Source organism: Metopolophium dirhodum, chromosome 9 (assembly GCF_019925205.1).
Source record: "Metopolophium dirhodum isolate CAU chromosome 9, ASM1992520v1, whole genome shotgun sequence".
Lineage (NCBI taxonomy): Eukaryota > Metazoa > Arthropoda > Insecta > Hemiptera > Aphididae > Metopolophium > Metopolophium dirhodum.
In genome coordinates, this window is record NC_083568.1 from 6,676,956 (window position 1) to 6,694,919 (window position 17,964).

The 17,964-nt window shown below is 30.2% G+C and overlaps 1 protein-coding gene and 2 long non-coding RNA genes across 3 annotated transcripts in view; 2 read left to right on the forward strand and 1 right to left on the reverse strand.

The window, feature by feature from the left end:
• Positions 1–17,964, reverse strand: part of LOC132952332 (uncharacterized) — a 116,431-nt gene that overhangs the window by 72,563 nt on the left and 25,904 nt on the right. The gene's annotated exons all lie outside the window — the stretch shown is intronic.
• LOC132952331 (uncharacterized) overlaps positions 1–17,964 on the forward strand; it is a 92,964-nt gene that overhangs the window by 46,084 nt on the left and 28,916 nt on the right. The window lies entirely within an intron of this gene.
• Positions 9,140–12,962, forward strand: LOC132952270 (uncharacterized). The gene is made up of 6 exons (XM_061024513.1): positions 9,140–9,398; positions 9,457–9,902; positions 9,981–10,155; positions 10,721–10,902; positions 11,431–11,593; positions 11,781–12,962. Exons 1-6 carry the CDS (start codon positions 9,140–9,142, stop codon positions 12,248–12,250), a joined length of 1,695 nt encoding a protein of 564 aa, XP_060880496.1. The 3' UTR covers positions 12,251–12,962.

The window sequence follows — 17,964 nt, forward strand, 5'->3', positions numbered from 1 at the left end:
GCGTAAGTCGTTTTCGATTTTATGTCATAGATATACATATTGGACTGCATACGAGTTGATTCCCGGGCATCTGTTTACCCGATGTTCCCTGATGGTCATTATATTATATTATTTTCAATATTTAGTAAAATATTCAGCCTGTTAGCCCAACCCAAGAAACATCATGTGGTGGTTGGCTGAAAAGAATCTCAAAAATGTTGTTCTTTTTTGTTTTTTCATATTTTGAAAATCATTCAATTTTTTATTAAAAAATTTTTAGTAAAAAAATTAAGTATGTAAAAAAATTTTATTATTAAAACATTTAGTAATTTGGTAAAAAAGTATAACACATTGTTTTTAAAAATTGGTATCTGGTAATGAGTTTCAATTGGTATCAACTCGTTCATACCTAATAATGACCCGGGAATAAACTAATACATAAAGTAGGTCTCTGGAATCGACTCACCTATACTGAAACACATCGCACGGGTGACTTCGCCATCCCGTCAATCAAATCTCATCAAATTTACTTATTGTATAATAAATATTGTAAATAAAAAAAAAAATTAAAAAAGGTATACAAATCGGTTATGTCCTTGACCGAACCGGTGACTCTCCTAAAACCCTCCTCAAACGGCGCGGCTGCGCGTGTACCTACCTATATAGTCTTCGGTAAATCGCGATACCAATTAAAACCGATAGGAACAACTGCACGGCCCGGTGACGTCCATATAACCATTATTTTATTCATACATACTATTATAATGTATTATACATCTGCAACCGTCTCGGTACATGTAATACAATGCAATGCGTACGCTACGATTTATCATTCCCACTCTGTGGCAACAGCAGTATTGCCGGCCATTTGTTCTCGGGTTCCTCTCGATTCGTTGAATTATGCACATTCCGACAAATACGATATAGATAGATGTACGTATAGATACATATTATACGCGAACGTGGGAAATACGACAATATGTGCTCTCGCCAATATCACACACGCTCACACAAGTGCGCGCCGTATATAATTGTTGAGGTAATTTTATACTTTTCATCAATTTTCATCAGATTTTATAACACGCTGTCTGGTATAAAGTCCATCTGGTACATAATATATAATATGCAATCGATGCGCTTAAAATAATAAAAAAAAAAAAAAAATACGCGTTCGTATATAGTTCCATATTATAATGTAGCATACAATATGTATATACATTGTATACGGTGCAGTCGAGTCCCATACGTTAGCGGTGTTACCAGCGGATGCCACATCCTATAAGAATTATGTCAGACACTTTTCAAAAAAAAAAATAAGATGTAAAAAATCTTAAAAATTTAAAATTGCTAAGTTATCAACGCTGCAATATACTGCAGATGATACTCCCATCCCTTTTGTCTACAAGTGTATAGCACTGGCAGTACCTATACTGTAAACCTACCTATATTATAATGAACGGTGTATACCGATATAAATTGTATAGGCATTGAAGTTTCAAATAATTATAAAATAATATTAAATTATGTGATATTTTATATTGCTATTCTGCACGTCTCATATTATACCGTAAATTATCTACATCAGGAATGTCACACTGGGCCAAATATATATTGAATAGTTTACTATTGTTGGGCCGCACTAACATATAATATAGTATTGTAAGGAAAATCGTATGATTCTTTTTAGTCAATTATTTATTGTTCATTAATTATACTGCAACTATCCGCGGGCCATAAAATATTGAACCGAGTGCCACGTTTTTTAAACGCCCGAGAAACAATAATATAACGTGTAATATATATAATATTACATAGGTATAGACGACGCGCCTATACATCGTATTGTATTATAAATCATAATAATATCATTTACGAGTGTATTTATTTTGGAAGTCGCACTGCAGCACGGCAGTGAGTTTCTGTAACCGTAAACGAGCGGTCGGATTAGTGAGATAATAATTGGCTTCACTACTGTTGAGAAATTATTCGGCTAAAACTTACTTTAGAGGTATACAATATATATATATATATGAATGATTATTATTTACTTGATGGCCGTTCGACTCGCTTAAAATAAACATATGCTGCGCGCGACGAAGAATATATTATAATATACGAAACGGCTAGACGACACACATCAGCTGCAGCTGTCAATCGAAACGCAGTTTTGTATATATATAGTAAATTTCTATTTAAATAAACGTAACCTAACGTACATTTTCCATTTTCGTACAATTATGTCTTGGCGTAGTTTATTATAGTTTATAACAACAACACACCGGTGCGCACGTTTACCCAAATCCCACTGAAAAGTTTATTTTTTTCGGAAGAAACGGTGACATTTTAAAATTTTTTTTTTTCATACGATTAACCTAGATGGCTAGATAACGGTTTTCACGCTATACCTATTATAATAATATTATTATACCTGTACGGTCGTACATATTATTATTATTATTATTATACTTTTACAGGTGGCCGAAACGTATATATAACATTATTACAATATACGTGTGTGTTTATGCTAATATTTGCATATAAATCGCGCACGGAATCAAATAAATCATTGCAACCATCTGTGGCAATCAGTTCGGTATACAAATTCTAATTTTATACACTTCCAAGGTATAAAATAGTAAAACGTCCAACAGTGGTCAGTGTCGACCTAGATAGTATAACACAAGAAAGAAAAAAAAATTGAATTAAAATATTTTTAATTAAAAATTCCGTAGACAAAATATGGATCTAGGAAACACCCAACATTATTATTAAAATATATTAAATATATTTTAAATTTTACATATTATTAAAAAATCAGTCATTTATTTTATCATTACTATTATGTTAGTATTGGTGATTAAGACTGAAAAAATGTAGAATCATTATATTCTAATATACGTTTCAACATATTTTTAATACCTAGTTTTTGACAGCTAATAAATAAAGTCTACTTTTTTTATGATTTAGGTAACTATTGCAATTTCTATTATAATTATGATATTGGCAAAATTGTTTTTACAGCAATTTTCGTATCAACAACCAAATAAATCAATAGATTTCCATTTTTAACAATCCCTGCAGGCTGCAATACTGCAGTCACATCCCAAGAACAGCACTTAGTATATATTAATATAATGATATTATAAATTATAACATATAATTCAAACACATTATAGGTATATGTTAATAATAATATATTAAATTAAATATCAATAATAATTTAAATGATCATATAATAAAAATTAATCGTAGTTTGTATTAAGTACGATATACTTGTTTAACTACACGAAGGAATATTTATAAATCTGATGTAAAAACATATTTTAAACGCGTAAATAGGCATTACAAATTTAACTTTTTAATAGGCATTAAAAAAAACTCGTTCACCGAGATTATAATAGCTATTAAGACCCGAGGTATTTACTATTTATTGATTTTTTTGTGTATTTTTTTGTGTATACGATTTATGATAATATTATAATATAAACAAGAAACATTCAAAACACTCAAACTCAAACATAATAATATTGAAGTAAATTCATTAAATTGTTTAAGTACATATAGCTATATTAACTACCGTATGTCTGTGTCGAGCATAGAGCAATAAATAAATGTATATATTTGTATAAATTAAAAAATATATATATATATATATATATACATTTTATTCTCCAAGTCTCCGTATCTAACGATTGAAGTTGTGATAAAAAAATTATATAATTAAACGAGTTGTCAATATTATTTATCTTTTCCATTCACAATCATTGATCGGCCTTAAAGTGCCAAAGTGGTATACACTGAAATCAAGACATATATTGTCAATAGGGAAGCCTTTTAATGTAATATGTAATTAGAAGAAAACCGCGATTTCTGTACAGTGCATCCCGAGATATGCTAAATGCACGTATATATATGTTTCTGAACGCCGCCGATAAAACTATTTCTAATTGGCTCTACATTTAAATTTAATTATCCGCTGTGCTGTCGTATAGCCTCGCGGGTGGTTAATTAATTAATAAATAAATCAATTCGAGGCTGCACTACGGTGCGCCGCCGCAGAGAACAACGAGGGGAAAAAAATCAAAAGCGTTTTGTTTACCCATTACAATGCGTATATATACACTCGACCTAAGTACAATATAATATGCCGAAGAATATATAATGACACACGTCGTGTTCACACTTTATCCACCTCGGCCGGTGCACAATCTGCTCCGGGCGGTGTGAACTACCTATAATATTCCTTTATACGCACACAGGCGACAACCACCGCCATCTTTTCGATTGACAACTGCCAACCGGCGGCTGCATCGGACACTGAACCAAATATCACTAGTATAAATAATAATATGCAATTATCAATTTTTAATAAATATACATTTATTGAAATAATAATAATTTTATTAGTTATACAAAAATATTATAAAATTAATAAATAATGTGTTTATAATAATAAATTGGGTTTGTAGAATTTAGAAAATATTTAGGTGATAAATTAATAAATTAAATTTTTAAAATGGAACTTTTTTTATTATTTTGATCAAATAGATTATTAATTTAATAAACATTATGTTCAAAATGACAATTTGGATTTTAGATCTTACAAAATATTAAAGTTATTATTCAACAAAATATAGTTGAACAATTAATACAGATTTTATTAATTTAAAAATGTATAGTATTAAATTTATAGATATTATGTTTAAAATAACAATTCGGCTCAATACTTCTATATATTTTCATAACCAATTAACTTATGTCTTCATACATCGAGATTGGGCATAAATTATTAAAAAGTATTACGTATATAACCCCTTAAAAAGCGGAAGTGTGGAGTAGATCTCTTAAGAAACCGGCACATGCCCGTAAACAGCATGCTTGTAAACAATTATTTTTCGGGAAAAAGAAATTCATACCTATACACAATACTATAAAGAAGACAATAATTTCCGTCGTACCTACCGTTTTTCCAATTGTTATCATTGAAACAAAAAAATTATTGTTATTTAAAATCCGTTTTTTATGTTTTTTCAAATTTCAATAACTTTTTTTTGTACCTTACTTCATAAAAGTTATGATGTTCGCGGTAAATTATGAATTCAGTATTTTAGATAATAATCTTTTTAAATTGTATATTCTGAAGTACATTAAAGCTGTACCTACCTAAATGAAAAAAATGAAACTAAGGATTACGAGGAGTCGCTTAATTTGAAGGTAAGTATGGTATTATTATTACTTATATCTTATACTATACTAGTTAGTAGTAACTAATAACTATTAAGTTTCAATACTAGTGGTACCGGTAATATTATTTTAAACCTTATAGATACCTACATTATTTTTCTAATAATTAAGTATGTGAAATTGTACGTATTCTCTGGAAATCTGAATCAGTTAATGTTTTCCATATTTTAGTTTATTAGCTAATCATCATAATTATCTTACTACAGATATAGTAGGTACGCAAATTATATTAAGTATATGAAAGTTTTACTGCGAAAACTATGGTTTACTTATTTAAGTAATCAATAATGGCATATTACGAGAAAAGTCTAATGAGATCGCAAAATAAAACTTCAACCATTTTCTACTCATACATTCAAAATTATAAACCAGCTAGCCATTACTCCAAAGTTTGACATCGAACAGAACGTTTCTCTAGTTTCTTTGCTCTCTGCTGCCTATAGATATCGCCTGTCGTATTCTGATATCCAATTCTGAATTAAAATCTGTGTAAGTACATAAATATTATAGTTTTAAATATACAATATAGTTTTTATACAGAATAGTTTTTTTTTTAATGCAGTCGCCGATCATTTTCTGGAATTCATTTTAATTTAGTCATCAATTATTTTTTAAATTTTCGTATTTTTCAAAGTTTTATTTCAATGTAATTTGTAGTGCTAAAGATTAAAAATAATACACCTATTATAGATCTATATTAAAAAAAAAACTATTACTTTTTAAATTGATGATTATTAGTTTTTACATTTTTGTACCAATATACCTATATTTTGAATTTATAATATTCTAAATGTATGTTTGATGTATAAATATTGAAAGTTGGACTTACTTGTTACTAGTTTTATTACCAGTTATTTTTTATATATATATATACAGTACCCACTGTGCACTTTAAATTTTATGATGTAAATTATGATAATTAATTAACTAATATGGTACCTACAACACTAGAAATTTATACACTAACTGTCATTCACATTTTCATAAAAATTTTGTTTTCTAGTTTAGCTTAAAATATAGGTACAATAAAATAAAGCATGCTTAATTAACAAGATAGAAAATAGTAATAAATGAAGGCTAATAATAGTTTTTTTTTTTTTTAGGATAATTAATTTGTAGATACATCTTATATTATACAATTGTTTAGTTAGTAAGTATACCTATTTACTTATATCAAATAATATATAAAGTTTATTATTATATTGTTTTAAGTGCTACTATTAATTAAATAATATGATTTGTTTTGTTTGTAAAAAAAATATTTTAACTTTTTCGGCACTGGTGGTACATTATAAAATAATTCACTTACTAAAATCTTCAAGTACATATGAGTGTACAGAATTTGGATGTACTCAATCATTTCCTAATTTAAAAAATTTTAAAAAACACGTATCAATAAAACATGCAAGGAAACCTATTATTGTACCAACTCGATCAACAATATTTAATAATTTAAACAATAATAATGAAAGTGATAATATTGTTACAAATTTGAGTCACATAATAGATTCACCTCAACATGGTAACCATAATTATGCCACCACTGATACCTATAATACCACTGATGACAACCCCATATTACTTGCACCGGTAGATGATATTTTTGACATTAATAATGCTATCAACTCATTTCATACTTCTGCAGTAAAATTTACCTTATCGTTGCTTAGTAAAAATAATTTTAGTAGAAAAGATGTTTTCGAAATCCAACGTGAAATAGAAAAAAATTTAATTAAACCAATAGAAAACTTAATTACTAGTTTCACACAAAAATTAATTAAAGAACCTATTTTATTATCAACTTTACACACAATTACAACAGCAATTACAAATACATTTGATTTTTGTAGCACAGAGTTTTCTTTAAACAGTTGGTTAATCAAAAATAATTTATTTAATAATATCCAACAATTTAATATAAATGATGAAATTAATTTAGTTTGTAATGATGGTGAAACAATATATAATGACAGTGTTACCAAAGGTGTATTATTACCATTACATTTTCAATTTAAAACTTTTTTTGAACATGAAAACAATTTTGATATTACTTTAAAAATGTATGAACAGCTAAAAATCAGCTCAAATAATGAAACACAAATTAAACACTTTATTCAAGGGCAGTTATGGAAAGATAAAATTGCTCCATATAAAAATAAAATTGTCATTCCATATTTTATGTATATAGATGACTTTGAAATCAATAACCCATTAGGTTCACACGCATCTGTACATTCTATTTCAGCAATTTATTATAGTTTCCCTTTATCTGATCAATCAAAACTTATAAACATACATTTAGCTGCTCTCATAAAGGCTGTAGACATGAAGGAATTTGGAAATGATATATGTTTAAATAAATTAATAAGCCAAATAAATGATCTTGAGGTAAATGGAATCAATATAGTTACTCAAAATGGTACACAAGAAGTACATTTTATTTTAGGACTATTTCTTGGTGATAATTTAGGATTAAACACTATTACCGAATTTAGTAAATCATTTTCGGCAAATTTTTTTTGTAGGTTTTGCAAGGTTCATAAAACAGTAACTAAACATTTATGTAAAGAAAATCCTTCATTACTCCGTAATTCTTTAAATTATGTAGATGATATTGCGATTAATGACTTCAAGCAAACTGGTATTTATAAAGATTCAGTTTTAAATAAGATAAATTCTTTTCATGTAACTACTAATTATAGTATTGATATTATGCATGATATCTTCGAAGGTATTTGTCATTATAATTTGTGTCATATAATTAATTATTATACTGAGGAGGTCAAGATCTTTTCTCTAGAAACATTAAATTATAGAAAAAAGCATTTTAACTATGGCCCTATAGAAATAGGAAATATATCACCTCCTATAAAACCTATTCATATAACAAACTTTCACTTAAAAATGTCAGCGAGAGAAATGATGACATTTGTTTATTATTTTTCTTTAATGATAGGAGATTTAATTCCCGAGGATGATAATGTGTGGTTATTTTTTTTAAATTTTTTGGAAATCATTGAAATTTTACTCACATGTCAAATTTCTTATGCAACAATTTTCCATCTACAACAACTAATAGAAAAGCATAATTATGACTATATCACATTGTTCAAGGATACGTTAAAACCTAAACACCATCTATTAGTTCATTATCCAAATATTATCAAATACTCTGGTCCTCCTAAACATTTTTGGTGTTTTAGGTATGAGGCTAAACACAAAGAGATGAAACTATATGCACATGCTATTACATCAAGGAAAAATATTTGTTTGTCCTTAGCCAAAAAATATCAATACAAATTTGCATACAATATTCTAAATTCTTCTCTTAATGTTAAAATAAATTTAAATAATAAATATGTGAATGATAGTAATTACAATCAACTTATTTTAAGAGTTCTACATTTAACAAGTGACCAATATATATGTTACTCACAGATAGAATTTAAAGGTACATTATATAAAATAGGTTATTTCTTAACACATTTTAATGATGAAATTTGTGTATATGAAATTTTAGAAATTATATTTGTTAAGCAAAATTCCAGAGTTCAGTTTATTGTACAACAAATAGAAATTGATTTTTATAACTCCCATCTTAGAGCATATCAAGTAAATAAAACAAAAACAATCATTTTAAAAACTATTTTGAGTCCAGAGGACTGTAGTGGGCCACCAGTGAATATTAATGAATTATCTAATGGTAATTTAATGCTAAAACTAAAAGAATATTTTTAAGATAATATTATATAAGTGTATAGGTAGTGAACACTGTACAATGTATATATATAATGTATATTTTTTTTATGTATATAATTCTACTTCAATTATTATTTGTATTTAATTATTATTACTTTGTAAATATATGAGTTATGTTCTAAATTAATGTCAAATAGGTTATTAATAGAGATAAAAAATGAATATATTTTATGAAAGAGATGAAAACACTACAGATAACATTGAATACACATCAATCGATAATTTATTAAATAATGATAATGAGTTTCGTTCTATAATGGATACTAGTAGTATCCATCTAATAACCAATATGCATGATGACACACCACTTGCCAGTACATCAGAAAATTCAACAAGTTTTCAATCTGTTGATAACGATCAATTAAAAAACCTCCTTATAGAATGGAATCTTGATTGTTTGTACCAAATATGTATAGGTAACAATACTAAACCAAATATAAAAATGTTTTATTAAAATTTATTATTTTATTTTAGAGCAACAAATGGATTTAGAGGCCTTAGGGCTAATGAATGATAATCATTTCAATATATTGTTGTCAAATGTTCCACTGGGACCCAGAATAAAATTTGAAAGCAAAGTTAAAAAATATCAGGCATCATTAATTCAAAACTCAGAACACACCACAGTTTATAAGACATCTGCAATTATTATAAATAATGCTGATGAAATTTCTCAAAAGGTCTCAAAAGTTACAACTGAAAATCAAATTTTTCAATTACATACCATTTTGAAAAATTATCCTCAAGGATCTTTTGTTCTGAACTATTTTGAAAAACATAACATTCTCAATGAGAGTTGTAGAAATGTATTAGTGGAAATTATCATTAATGACCTAATAAAAAGAGAATCCCATATGACATTTAGGTTGGCTAATTTAGTAGCTGATGCTATAATTGGAACTTTTCCCACAGAAATCAAAGTAGGTACCTAGTTTATATTATTTCTCCTAAGAATTGATAAAATTTATGTAATTTAATGTGCTTGTAATTTGTTATAGGATACTTATTTTCTAAAAGATGCCAAAAATAGTTCACCTAAAGGCAAATTATATGCCAAATATTATAATACCATAAGGTATATGAAACAAAATGGTTTAATACCTGCAGCAATTGGTAAAGAGAGATCTTCAAAACCATTGAGTCGTACAATAGACAAAGATAATAGTATACTCGGTAATATGATTAATTTTAAATAATTATTCGAAAAATATTTCAATTTGTATTAACTTATGAAAATTCAACATTTATTTAAGTTACCTATGTGTTAGTATTAGTACCTATTATACTATATTTGCTTTATACTGCCATGGTGAACACAGTCACTGGTGGAGTAAACGGCTAACATACCTACAACCTAGGTACCACCTGACACGGGCAGTTTGAAAATATGATACTAGGTGTTGTAAGACACATGGTACATGACATACGTAGCCACCCACCCATGTCTTCAGTGGACTTTATAATAAATGTAAATTTTGTACATATAAAGGTTAGCGTCAACCTACCTAACCCCTAATATATTTCAGAATCTGTACCAAAAAATATTGCATAAGTACTCAAACTGCCTCTGCCACCTGACCACTGCTGATTTAAAATATTCCCCTCCCCCCTAAGCTTCTTTAAATTAATAATGTATACCTACCTATCAACCTATCTTTAAAAACAATAGTTTAATATAGGTAACACAGAATATAATATTTACTCTTAATTCTTATAGTATTATGTATATAATTTACAGCTACTGACCCTGATTCTGAATTAGTGTCGACATATCTAAATGATAAAGATCTAACATGGCCAGAAATAGAAGAAATTTGGAGAAAAACTATTAATTACCGTCTAAATTATATAAAACAAAATAATGCTACAGACATTTTTAATAAATGGCAACAGTATACTCAACCAATGGGTTATAAACTTGTAAGTCTGAATATTATTTAATAAGTTCATAGATATTCTATGAAAATAAGTATTTTTTCTCTTAGGCCTCACCTCTGTTTAATTATGTATTCTAGTTACCTATACTTCTACATTGCAATGATCACTATATAATTTATACGCATTTGAAAATAAATGTATTATTAATAATACAACTGTAATAGACTCCTACAGTTGTATTAATATTGTCCTTACTAAAGTCCTTACTAAAAAAAATATATATTTTTATGGATTAATGGATTGTATATAATATAGGTAGGAAATTATGTATACATTATTACATTTATAATTTAGGTACCTACTAAATATATTTTCAGTTGTACTTAGTGTAAAACTCCTATAATTAAAAATACTGAAAATTACAAAAAAATTAAAAATTGTCTAGTTTAATTGTATAAATTCTTGTATGTCTATAATATTATTATTTTTATGGTATAATAAAACACATGATTGGTATTATTGTTTGTTCTAATTAAAAAAAAATAAAAATTACTGTCTATTTCATTCTAGGTTGATATAGATTTTCAAAATGTGTTTAGCGATTACACAAATTTCAAAACTGTTTTTGAAGAGAATATGAATAATTTAATTAACATTTTGAAAGAGAGAGTAAGAGATTGTGAAAGCAAAAAATTATTAGAAACATTTAGTTCAATGCAAAATATGTCAACTGGTAATTATTTATATACCTATATTTATTTAATTTAAACATTTAGATGTTATAATTGTCTTTATGTACCAAAGCAGTATTTATACATCTTAGGTAGATTTATGTAATATATTTTAAATATATTATATTTAAAGCTTATACTTAGTAGAATAATAAAAATAAAATTGAATAAAATTAATTTTGTTTCCAGATTCAAAAACGTTGATAATAATGTATTTATTGCATTGTATTTTCATTCCCACCTCAAAAAAATCAACTAAAGATAGTAATGGAAAAAGAGGTTTCATAAAATTTAGTATAAGGGACTCACAGAATTCATTCCTGGTTGTAACTCCAACAGCGGTGGAGATGGAGTTAACATTGAAAAAGATGGCTGAAAACGGTCCATTACAGCCATGCTTGTTAGTTGTAGGATCATTATTTGATCCTAAACAAATTCTAGTGTATTTCGATAATATTAAATACAAAATGTTTTCTGCCTACAAGGCGTTTGATATATGTTTTAAGATATTCCATGTCTTCAACGTGGAATATCCTCTAGAATCTGGTGACGTATGGCTGTTTATACAAACTTTTTTTTACAATATAACAACTAAGTATGATAAGTCAAACGTATTATCAAAACAAATTTCAAATGAATTAAAATCAAAATTAATATGATAAAATGTGTAGAATATAATATAAGGTATACACATAGTATAGACTGTAGAGTATAGGTAGGTACCTAGATATATTACCATTTACCATTAGATAATACTTTCTGTTTTTGATATGATGATTATAAATAACTTTGTTATTATTTCTTTGTAATCGTGTTATGAATACCTATTATACATTTTATTAAATATTATATACCTACCTATACAGCTTATGAAATTGTCAAAAAAAAAAAATTATAATAATAAATATTAAATAATATACATAATAATAGTTAATATACCTGCTTGTTTTTATATATAATATTAGTTTTTTTGTTTTTGTTATTATAATATTATCTAATAACCTGTTACTTATATTATGTTATTTTAAATTAATTTGCTTATTGTGTAACTATTTTGTATTTATAATCTATATATAGCCATATAGGCACATAATATTGTTATTGTTAGTTGTGCACTTGTATATACCTACTAGACTAGTGACTATAAATAATAATTATGTATATAGTTAAATTGCCAAACTACAATATTATACATACTTAACTAATTGCATGTACGATGTACATCTATACTTCTATAGGTACCTACAGATTTAATTTTTTATAAATTACCTTTAGGTATACCTAATACTTAATATGTGTATTGTTTAATAATAATTATAATATTATACACTATTTTTAATGTTAATATATAATATATTTGTGTTACTGTGTTAGGACTATTATATATTAATATTATATGTTTAATGATTAGATAATACATTTAATAAAATATTTTAAAATGTATTCTGTTTTTATTTCTTTCAAACAAATAAATTATGACACTAATCTACTATTTTACATATACCCTCTGAAATCTCTATTAAGCAGACACTGAGAATGTCTGAAATGTCACTGAAATTGTGTCCGCTATTCAAAGGGTTTAGGTTGTAGATGTTTATAGTTTATTCCCAAAAAAGTCCGCTATTTGGAGGTGTCCGTTGGGGAGATTTCACTTTACTTATAAATAATATAAATATTTTTTAGATTTAACAAAATTATATTTATACGATATATGAATAATTTATTAATAATAAGAAAAAAAATTATTATCCGTCATTTTAACTATTGGTATTAATAAAATATATTGTAGAATGAACAAAACATCTTATTAATTCATTGGTTAAATCAACAAATATAAGTGATAAAGGTAATTTGTAGTTTTAACAAAATATTTTGTTTTTTAAACAAATGAGTGATTAAATTAACAAAACGATGGTTGATTCAAATAAATCCTCGATCAATTAAATAATAATCTTATCCGAAGCATTGATAAACATATTGTAGAATCAATGATACGTATTATTGATTTATTATTTAAATTAACAAATATTATACTTCTAAATTAATAAAGATTTTATTAACGCTATATTAACAAACAAATTGTTAAACCAACCTACATTTTTATTAAAAACACCAGTATATTTGGTTGAGTGGACCTATTTATCGCACAGGGAATTGATTTACCACCTCTTCGTATAACAACCGGTCGTCGTTATCATACACTCTCTCTCACTTTCTCACCACAGTCTCTCTCGTCAACTACTATCACAACGGCGGGGAATGTCGAACTGCACTTCTCACCTAAGCAAAAGTGTTCGAATAATAAATTGCACCCGGTTTTAAAAAAGGCAATGTTTAGATTGCACACATCACGTTATATAAACCGAGTGCAATTCGAACACATTAGCTTTTTATGTGCCTTCCTCAACGGTAGGTTACCTTATAGTATACTTTATAGGTAATATAGGAAGGTATACCTAAATAATATGCGCTTGGGGTAAAATAAACATGTCTACTCCCCACGTCTTCCGCCACCGGGCACCACGATCATATTTTTAACATCGGACAACCGTTTTTGCCACTCATCACCACGCGACCGCGTCTTCTTTATTTTCGCGTACAAAGGCGTCGAAACAATACTGTAATCGACAATCATCCTATGATAATAGCAGCTCTTCATCTCTCCATCACAGTTTATATTATACCGCTCGCCCTTTTCCTACATAATATTCCCTTCTCGTTTGACGATGCAGCTACACGACGTGTGCCGCAGCCGTGCGATCCAGTGGCAGATCCATTTATTTTTTTTGGGGGGGAGGGGGGGCATGAAAGTGGAAAATGTATAAAAAGTACATAAATTGGCTAAACACAGTGTAAAACAAAGGGAAACTACGGGGATTAGAAGGGGGAGCGAATGCCCCCCCCCTGGATCCGTCACTTGCGCGATCGTCCACCTTTCCGCCGATCCGATAAATCCGGTCACCGTCGTAGTTGTCTCGAATAGCAAATAATAATTTAACAACAAAATTATAATATATTATCATACGATAATAACGACTCAATATCGCCGCCGCACGTGTACGCGTGTTGTAGTCGTAGTGCGATGCACAGCGCGTATAGGACCGATAGTGTTGTAATAATAATATTATTATCATAAACGCATAGGCATAATAATGGAGGAGAGGGGACGTATACAGGAAAGAGAGCGATGCTGCAGCGGTATAGGAGGACTGGCGCAGCGGACGAGGCGGCGGAGAGGAGACTACGGAATGCGTGGCCCGGCGCCCCCGGGGGCACATACCTGTTAACATGATTGGATTTTGCCGGACGGACGGTAAAGATATTATTATTACGTAAAACTAATAAAAACGTATTAGTCGTACGCGAGTGCGCGTGCGCGCCCGTCGGTGTGTGTTGAAGTTATATTTTGGGCGACTATACGACGACGACGACGACGACGACGACCGTCGACAGCCGACGCTTTTGATGTACACCTCCTCGGGTCCTTTACGTTATGGCGATTGTTATATGAAAAATATAATAATAATAATAATAACGTCCACCGTATGCGTATTATTGTATTCAAGTGGACTTATGATATAATATTATAATATATGACAGACAGAAGACCGGCGGACACGACGTAGGTATGAACGACGACTCGTCGATGATATATAACCATAGGATTTGTTCGGTCAATGGAGGAGGCGCAACGGTCGCCTCGTGTTCAGCGATGATCAGCCGAGAGGAAACGGAAATTCATGTCAATAATAATAATAATTCCTATTATGCGATAATAATATACGCGTCGTATGCTGTCGAATGCTCGGAAATTGGAAAAATTGCAATTTTTTTTTATATTACGCGTCGTCTGCAGGCACGTCACAAGATTTAGTGTTGTCGTCGCGTTGGTACATAAACATATTGTATTTATATTGTTTATAATGATATATTATTAGTATACCTAACCTATATATAATAACGTACTATATTATTAATGTCAAATATGTATAAAAATCATTGTTTCTTTGTTTTTCTGTCCTCCCCAACTACTGGACCGTTTTCAGCCAAATTTATATCAATAGATTTCCTCAACTTGGAGGGTGTTGTAACGCCTATAGATTGCTATGGGTTGGATCACACGAACAATTAGTTTTGGCTCACAAAAAAAGAATATTTTAATATTGTTTATTGAAATGGTCACCATTAGTTGCAAGTTATATTACCTATACTATTATAATTAGTAGACATAATATGACACGTGTACTGTGCAGGTATTATAAAATTTAAAAATGTATGTTTATGTTTAATTAATGTTATTTTTAAATATGTTATGTTTTAAAAAACAATTTAAAATCAAATAAACTTATGAAGACAATACATTGATTACTTTTATGATTTTCGATCGTGATTTGCTTTCTCAATTCTGGACATTTTTTTCGGATGTAAACACATGCGGACGAATACCAATCTCAACGATATTTGATTTACGCCGTTGGGTTTTGATCATTGGTCGAATAATGCGTCTCCAGTTTTTTGCGTTTTCATAAAAAAAATATGTCCAGAATTATGAAGTGGAAAATCATAAAATTAATCTATGTAATATCAGTATTATATATTTCAACTGAAACAAAACGGAAAACGATAGAAAGATTGATTAATTTTACCCTGGTGAATAGATGAAGGGTTTTTAAACACAGATACAACTGGTATAGCATCGCATATATAGAATTACGATTTTATGAAAATCTAATACGACCATACTCGTCGGCAGCACGCACCGCTCACATTAATTATAATATCATCGAAAACCTCTTATTATATACTAAATCGGACACGTACGATAGAGGGCGCTGGTGGCGGCACAAACTGCAGCAAACACAAGACACGACGATACGGTGGAACTTTGATGACTCGAACGTCTATAAGTCGAATATTCGATAACTCGAAGGATTGCATTTCAATATTTAATACGATTTTCGTGTAAGTCCCCGTGCACTCGGAGATCGCGTTCGTCCAGCAGCATAGGTCACTCGGTCGCGTCTCGTTAGCGAATAACTTTATCTCGGCTCACGACGAGTGTAGTACTTTTTACAATATAGGCCCATACTTCTATGAGTATTTATAATAATACGTATAGAAGCGGGTCTGAAGGATTTCTCCGCGCATATAGAATATATTAACACGATTCCGTCCGGCGGTGACGGCATAATTATTTAAAACGCTTAACATAATAACACTACACACAGGCCATATTATAATATATTACATTATATAATAATAATATCATCATAAAAAATAATACGTAATAATGCGTGTGCGGATGACGGCTGCACCTGTAAAGCCGGTGACGGATACGTGCGCGCACGGACGGCGGCCAACACGTTATGCGTCGGGCGTGTAGTTACTTAAGTCGTAGGTACCTGTCGATAGCCCTGTAAGGAGGGGAGAGTGAGAGATCGAAAGTGGACTGTATTAAAGCTAGGTTCAAATCTTTAGGATGTATGAGTGCTAAGGTGATGAATGAGAGGTACCTAATTACAATAACAACAATGGGTCGATAAATATGGTGCAGAACAATTTATTGTGGTGTTCTGCAAAAGACTCTCTTACTGACTAGGGTTAGTATTATAAGCGCGATCACATACGATCGCGTGAATCAATAAATCAAGAAACAAAAAAAGTAATACAAATGCAAAAGAAAATAGTGTTTGTTGACAAATAAATCGCGTGTGTACGACCTGATAAGGACGGAAGATGATACCACGACGATGGCGCGGCAGTTGACCCAGTGGAGCGTTGCAACAGCTGCGGGCGGCAATCGGGGCTGGCGTCACTTGCACTCCCGTCGCTTTCGACGAATGGGTCGACGACACTGCGTACAAAACGTAAAGACGAGGTGTTGGACGACGCGGACACGAACTCGTATTTCCGTTAGAGGGAGGTCGCGAAACGGTCACGCGAAAACATTGATTGTCGCGGCGTAGGGACGCGGCACAAACGACAACAAAAAAATGGCTTGACCACGGTTCGCACTGCGTAGGACGGGCGGGCGGAACACGTGGGTGCGAAGCGAGCAGGGCTCGAAACGCACAGCGAGTCGGGCGAGCGACGGAAAAACTAATAAACGGTGTTGTATCACGACACAGGCGGTCGAGCGATACACGTTGTCGGCACTACGCACGGCGCGACATGAGAAGAACACGGGCGGCTCAATCTGCAAACACGTGGGCAACCACGGCCCGGGGTCCCACTGCGAAGCTCGGACGGGCGGCGGACAATAAATCAAGCCGCGGTGTCGGCGCGGACGGCCAGAACTCGAAACGCGAAGAAAACAACAAAACGTACATACACGATGAGTTCGTGAGCAGCGAAGGCTCACCGGATCGCGTTG

Excerpts from the sequence above, each read along its gene's own strand:
- LOC132952270 (XM_061024513.1), top strand. The coding sequence starts at position 9,140 with ATGAATATATTTTATGAAAGAGATGAAAACACTACAGATAACATTGAA. Across the intron at positions 9,399-9,456 it reads TTTGTACCAAATATGTATAG|AGCAACAAATGGATTTAGAG; the intron begins GTAACAATACTA and ends ATTTTATTTTAG. Across the intron at positions 11,594-11,780 it reads AATGCAAAATATGTCAACTG|ATTCAAAAACGTTGATAATA; the intron begins GTAATTATTTAT and ends TTTTGTTTCCAG.